Below are 6,302 nucleotides of genomic sequence, written 5' to 3'. Positions count from 1 at the left end.
GGCAGCCACCCACACGCCCCTCCCCTGTCGTCCGGCTCCCCCACAGCTCAGCGAGGGGAATGCTCCCCACCAGACGGCCAGCATCGTTCAGAGGGACGCGGAGACCGGCGCAGGCACGAGATCCGCCACGACCGCAGCGCCTCACGCGGCAGGGTGCGCAGCCGCTCGCGATCGAGGGGTCGGGAGGGGGGCAAGGGCGGCGGCGGCGGCCGCGGCGGCGAGCCGCGCCGCCCGACGTCGCCCCGACGCGACAGGGGGCGCAGCGGCAGCGCGAGCGACCGCCGCCGCAGCGCCTCGCGCGGCAGGGTGCACAGCCCCTCGCGGTCGAGGGGTCGGGAGGGGGGCAAGGGCGGCGGCGGCGGCCGCGGCGGCGAGCCGCGCCGCCCGACGTCGCCCCGACGCGACAGGGGGCGCAGCGGCAGCGCGAGCGACCGCCGCCGCAGCGCCTCGCGCGGCAGGGTGCGCAGCCGCTCGCGGTCGAGGGGTCGGGAGGGGGGCAAGGGCGGCGGCGGCGGCGGCACGGGCGCGACGCCGCAAGAAGGGCGCACCAGCGGCAGCATTGCGGCCGAGTATGAAGTGGACAAGTACCGCGCAAGAACCAGCAACCACCGCACTGAGATGCTTTTGCAGCGAATTGCAAAAGAAAAGGCGCGGCATTGACGGGTCTTTGCTTCGTTGCTGGCTGTGGATTTGGTGTTATCAGTCCTCCGCCGCTAGTTGGGGGGAGAGCTGCAGCGAGCACGGTGTTATGCACCATCCCGCCGCGACTACTGCATTGCGGTCCATCCCTTGCATGTGGCCGCACTCCGCCAGCAGGCAGGCCAATATCGCACTTCACTACTGGCCCCCCGCTGATGACAGAGAGCAAGTGTCTGGCGCATGCCTAATGACGAAACTGCCAATCAGCTCAGAATCCAGCGACAGCAATCTGCACTCCATGCCAGTGCACAAATCCGGCGTGATACCAATAGTCATCGGCCATGCACACGAGCGAGTATCATTGATTGCGTACTGCTTGGGTGCATGAAGCGCACCAGAAAGAGTGGACAGAGAGCGCCGTAGATTTGCGCCGGCCAGGGGGGCAGGGGGGTGCCGGATATCGCTAGAGGAGTGCATGCACTACACGCAGCCATGTGTGTGATTCTGTCGCAGCAGCCACACGAGGGTGCTGTGGATGGTAAATACACCAGCTATCACTGCACTTGACGGCCTTGAATGCGCATCCCTCCCATGCATTGTCATGTAGACTCGTGGTGCAGCTGAGCAGCGGTGCCGGTGATGACCAGCCTGCTGTCGCGCCAGTCAGGCAGGAGTGGCATGAACTAGAACCTATTTAGCGCAGCACACCCGTCTCCCTTGTTGAAAGTGCATCGCAGGGGTCTCAGGGGCCGGTCGATCACTAATACACACTTGTCACCGAACAGTCCGGGATGCTCTGATGCCATCAACCGCCGTACACGCATCCATCGCTTATATTGACACATTATTCATATTAATATCCTCTATATGACGCCCGGACTGCCCCGCCGACTAGACCGCCTCGAGTCAAGATCACACCCGCGCCGACAAAGAGCCTGCTAGAGCCGGAACTGGATCTGGAACTGGATCTGGTGGAGCGTTATTTGCTGGAACTGGAACTGGGAGGAGCTGGAACTGGAACTGAAAGGAGCTGGAACTGGAACTGAAAGGAGCTGGAACTGGAACTGAAAGGAGCTGGAACTGGAACTGGGAGGAGCTGGAACTGGAACTAAAAGGAGCTGGAACTGGAACTGAAAGGAGCCGGCCCGCTCTCCTCGCGCCTTCGAAAACGGTCTCTGCCTCTCCTCGCGGCTGCCCCGACGCGCGGAGCTGGTGCTTTGAAGGGATACGATTCTGTTACGCGCAACCCGCGCACTCGGACTGCGCCATCACCGTGGCGCCTGGACCGCTGCGGGCACTCACTGCTCCTGGTCTGTTTGCATCCCCGTGACGCTGCTGAACTCGCAAATGCTCAGAGCTGACACAGCGCCGTACTCTCGCTCACACACACACACGCATGTGCTTCGCGCAAGCTGCGGGTTGATGCGAGGCCGTGGATCATCGGCGACGCCGGCAGACACGCTGTTTGAGGCGGCCGCAGAGGTGTGAATGGGGGGCACTGTGATGCACATCAAAAACACGGCGAGGGCAGGGCAGGGCGTGGCAGCCGGGCGCGGGACCTCGGAAAAGGAGGGCGTGCGGCGCGCTGACCAGGGGGCCGCCGCAGCGCGCACGGTCGGGGTTGCGCGTGCGCGCTCGACGCGCGCCGATCGGGACACCCGGCTCTGCAGTTGCGTGCGCGCAAAGCGCGCCGAGCGCCCGCCTCGGATCTGCTTACAGAATGCCAAGCGCCCCCCACCCCTTTCAGGACACGCGCATACACGCACGCAGGCAGCATCTGCACGATCGAACAACCAACCAACCAAACGGCGGCGGCCACCACGCGATCGCACCTTCGAACCCCGGCAGCCACGGCCAAACCTCAGACCCGGCCCGTGCCATCACAACACATCACATGCTGCTCTGATGCATCCACTGCACAAGCGCGTGTGCGCATGCGAGATGAGCTTCACAGCTGACTGACAGAGATGCCGACCGAACACACGCTGTGTATGGTCCACCCATGACTGATCACAGAAATTTGGCGGCACACATATGCGGCGCTGCCATATAAGGCGTGAGGAAAGCGGCGGCAATGTTGCAAACCAGCCACACTCAACAGTTTCAGTCTGATTACTCAAGCAGCCCTAGAGGAAAGCGTAAGACCGAAAGCCAGCTGCCACGTAGCTGCATGCACCAACAGCATAGTTGGTTGGCTGCTTGTGCCGGCATGCAAACGGTGTCAAAGGCAAAACGAGCTTAAACCTAAAGCCGGGTGCCCCAACAGCGCTGTTTAAATTCAATAGAGCTGCAGTCGCAGGCGCTGGGCTCAGCGATCCGGTAGGGGAGTGATCTCGCCCGCGTGGCGAGGTTGCGCAGCGCTTGCAGCCGGCGCTTGCCGCGACAACGGCGGTGCCCTTCCCAGTCGTGGCGGCTGCACCCCAGGCGCCCTCTTTGCCGGTACCGGCTTCCACAGCCTCAGTGGCAGGCAGCAGTAGCCGCACTGGCGGCAATGGTGGCAACGGCGGCAAGCCTGGCCCTGGCGCTGCCCTGCCTTTTGACCTGCCCGCTATCCCCATTTATAAGTGGCTTGTGGGCAAGATTGTGCCGGCAGTGTGTGGACGGCGCAGCTGCTGGCCCTCGTTCGAGCCTTGCGCCGCGCGTGCGCATACGGTACAGGCTGCACATCAAACATTCAATCAGTGCGCGCGAGATCGCCACTTCAAACTTTTAGGGCCTGATAACACCGCATACTAATCCAAGAGTTCTAGGTTATCTAGGTATGCAAAATTGCTCGCCGCGGAACACGTATGGAGGTGATCAAGCAGTGCCCAGCCCACGCAGTTGCTCTGTACCTTCGCCTGTGGCTGCGCTTGCTGCGCTCTTGAAAGCGCTAATATGCCAAGAACATTGGATGATCAATATGATGTGTTCCACTCAAGCAAGCTGGAGCACGGTCGCAACTGCGCATGTTGGCCGCGCGCTCCACTGCTGCGCCGCCGCACCTGCTCCATCTTCAAGGGTGCATGGCAGCCGTGCCGCCGTCGCTGCCCCGGTGCTAGTCCCAGGTGCGCCATTGCTATGAGGAATCACTCCAAAGCACCCGTTTGCATACTTTGTGCCCCGTGCTGCTATAAAACCTGGCATCCATGAATCTGGTTGACTGCGTTGTGTTCAGCTCCGGTGCAGCTCAGCAGGTAGCGGCCAACACATGAGTGGCAGCGAATGAAATCGTCAGACTGGCTTTGGGGAAATTTCGCGACGCACACAAAGTACAGGGTGGTTACTGCGCGACAACGGGATGTCGCATTCATACGCTGCGCATCCCCCGCATGCATGGCCCAAGCAAGCATCCGTTGTTAGACCCAACTGTTGACCGAGGCAGCGACTCCCCATTCTTGCTGTTTAGAATTGCAGGAAAATCATCACAGCCAAGTATGGGTGTAAAAACCAATAGTGTTGATGCTGCTATGATAGAACGACACCGCAACGGTGGAGGCTGCACTGACCCCCTCGGCACCCGGGCCGAAGCCAGGGCGGCGCGCGGTTGGTGTTGGAGGACTCACGCGCAGATCAAACGCGCATTTCCCTGCGGTACCGCCCTGCCCGATCGTGCAAACATGGCTCTCCGCGCGCTCGCCAGCAATGCAGGCTTCCAGTGGGGCCTGCGCGCCCAGTTCGGTGCCGTGACCCGGGCGTTCTCCTCGGGTGAGGCAGCCAGCGGCAATGGGGCACTGACGTAGAAGTCTCTAGCATGTTTCAGATCTGTTGGCTCAGCGCAAGGGGCGTGCCGTGTTTGCTATGGGGCGCGGACAAGCTTCACACTCCGCGCGAAAACGGCGGCCTCCTTGAAACACATACACAACAGGACTGCGAAAGCAATGCTCGTTCCCGGGCAGCGCCGGCGCCTCGCGCACCTGCCCGCCAATGCATCGCGCCCGGGCACTTTCGCAGCACCTCCCCCACCAGCCGCGCCGCGCCGCGCCGTCCCACCCTCCCATGCCCCTCCCCGCCCGCCGCCACACGCGCCCCCTCCTCAGTCCTCCCCGAGGCCAAGTATGCGGCCTCCCACGAGTGGGCCAAGGTGGAGGGCGACACCGCCACCATTGGCATCTCGGACCACGCGCAGAGCGAGCTGGGGGATGTGGTGTATGTTGAGCTGCCAGAGGTCGGGTCCACGGTCACCAAGGGGGAGACCTTTGGCGTCGTCGAGTCGGTTAAGGTGAGCGGGGCGCTAGGGGCGGCTGCTGCGGCTCCGGCGGGGCCAGGGGGCTCGCGGTTGGCAGGGAGAAGGGCGTTTCGTGGAGCAGCGCAGCGCGGCCGCCCTGCTGGCCCGCTGGGGGGGGCGCAGCTTCGTGGCTCGGTACACAGGCAGCCGGCTGCCACGCGCAACGAGGCAGATGACGTGCGACGGGGGTGCGCAAAGCCGTCGCCGACCCTGGCCGCACCTCAGCCAACAATGCGCTGCCTGTGGCCCGGGCATCTGCCTCCGCCGCGCAGGCGGCCAGCGACGTGTACGCGCCCCTCAGCGGCACCGTGACGGCCGTCAACGAGGCGCTGGTGAAGGAAGCCGGCGCGGTGAGTGGGGCGCCCCACATGCGGGCCGGGCGTCCTTGTGCTTGTGATTGTGACCATGCATGAGGGAGCGTGCGCACATGCGGTTGTGTGTTTGTGCATGCCTGCAAACGCGAACGACTGCCTGTTTGGTCGCCCTGTCGGCGCTGCATCACGCGTCACGCACTCTGTCTCCTGCGTGGAGCAGCACCCTGCTTGACCCGACCCCACCCCTGCACTACCCCCGCCCGCCCTCCGCACCCCGGCGCAGATCAACCAGGAGCCCTACGGCAGCGGCTGGATCATGAAGATCGAGCTCAGCGACAAGGGGGAGGTCGACTCGCTCATGGACGCGGCCGCCTACGAGAAGCACTGCGAGCACTGAGCCACGCAGCGGCGGCAGCGGCGGCGGCGGCGGCAGCGGCGGCGCGCGTGCGCGACGCGCCGGGCGCACAGGGGCGCGGCGGAGGGCTCCTCACTGCAGGGCCGCGCGCCCTGGGTGGACGCTCGGGCGGTTGCTTGGCGGCTCGCTCACGAGCGGGGCAACGGCGCGCGCACGGCTTGTGGGCTCATTGCAGCAGCTGCACTAACGGCGGCCACCGCGGAGGCGAGCAGGCAGGCGCCCTCGCCCGCGGTGCCGCTATTTCGCTGGCGCAGCTGCGCGGCCGCCGCGCCTAACAGCAGCAGCAGCGGCGGCGGGCGTTGGGGCCTGACGCGCTGACGCAAACACATGATTAGGCTGGGCTGCATGTAAAATTCTTGACCCATAGGCATGGCATCTTGGACAAGGGACATGACACGCCAAGCACTTGGCTGCTCACTGCGGCTTGGCTAATTACAGACGGGCACACAAGGCCCGAAGCGCAGTTCATGCTCGGGCGTGGCGGGCGTGGGCCTGGCGGCTCCCAGCTAGGGCAGGGGAAGCACGAGCTGCCGCGCCGCTGGTGCAGACTGTGCTGAGTGGGCGTGGCGCAGCGGTTGCCTGGCGATGGTGCGGTGGCTGTTGGTGCGGGGGCCTGGGCCGGCGCCCTGGGTGTGGCGGCCCATCACTCCCAGTAGCCCTGGGGGGGGGGGCACAGGCGTTGGTGGAAACAGCAGGGGGGGATCCATCAGTGCGCGCGCAATGGCGG

The 6,302-nt window shown here is 64.6% G+C and overlaps 3 protein-coding genes across 3 annotated transcripts in view; 1 reads left to right on the top strand and 2 right to left on the bottom strand.

Moving 5' to 3' along the window:
• Positions 1–47: 47 nt before the first annotated feature.
• On the bottom strand, positions 48–560 carry MNEG_10449 (hypothetical protein; the record flags this gene model as incomplete). The annotated part of the gene is made up of 1 exon (XM_014041081.1): positions 48–560. The coding sequence occupies one exon, from the start codon at positions 558–560 to the stop codon at positions 48–50; it is 513 nt and encodes a 170-aa protein (XP_013896535.1).
• A 3,678-nt stretch (positions 561–4,238) lies between these two features.
• On the top strand, positions 4,239–5,557 carry MNEG_10448 (Glycine cleavage system H protein; the record flags this gene model as incomplete). Its single annotated transcript, XM_014041080.1, has 4 exons — positions 4,239–4,326; positions 4,659–4,840; positions 5,119–5,196; positions 5,444–5,557. The coding sequence occupies 4 exons, from the start codon at positions 4,239–4,241 to the stop codon at positions 5,555–5,557; spliced, it is 462 nt and encodes a 153-aa protein (XP_013896534.1).
• Positions 5,558–6,218: 661 nt separating this feature from the next.
• MNEG_10447 (hypothetical protein) overlaps positions 6,219–6,302 on the bottom strand; it is a gene marked incomplete at both ends in the record, with an annotated part of 2,548 nt that continues 2,464 nt past the window's right edge. The window contains one exon of the mRNA XM_014041079.1: positions 6,219–6,233. Coding sequence (XP_013896533.1) covers positions 6,219–6,233 — 15 coding nt within the window. The remainder of the gene's footprint in view (positions 6,234–6,302) is intronic.

This window comes from Monoraphidium neglectum (assembly GCF_000611645.1).
Source record: "Monoraphidium neglectum strain SAG 48.87 unplaced genomic scaffold scaffold02318, whole genome shotgun sequence".
Classification (NCBI taxonomy): domain Eukaryota; kingdom Viridiplantae; phylum Chlorophyta; class Chlorophyceae; order Sphaeropleales; family Selenastraceae; genus Monoraphidium; species Monoraphidium neglectum.
Note: the sequence above shows the minus strand (reverse complement) of the source record. Positions and strands in the feature narration are given on the sequence as shown.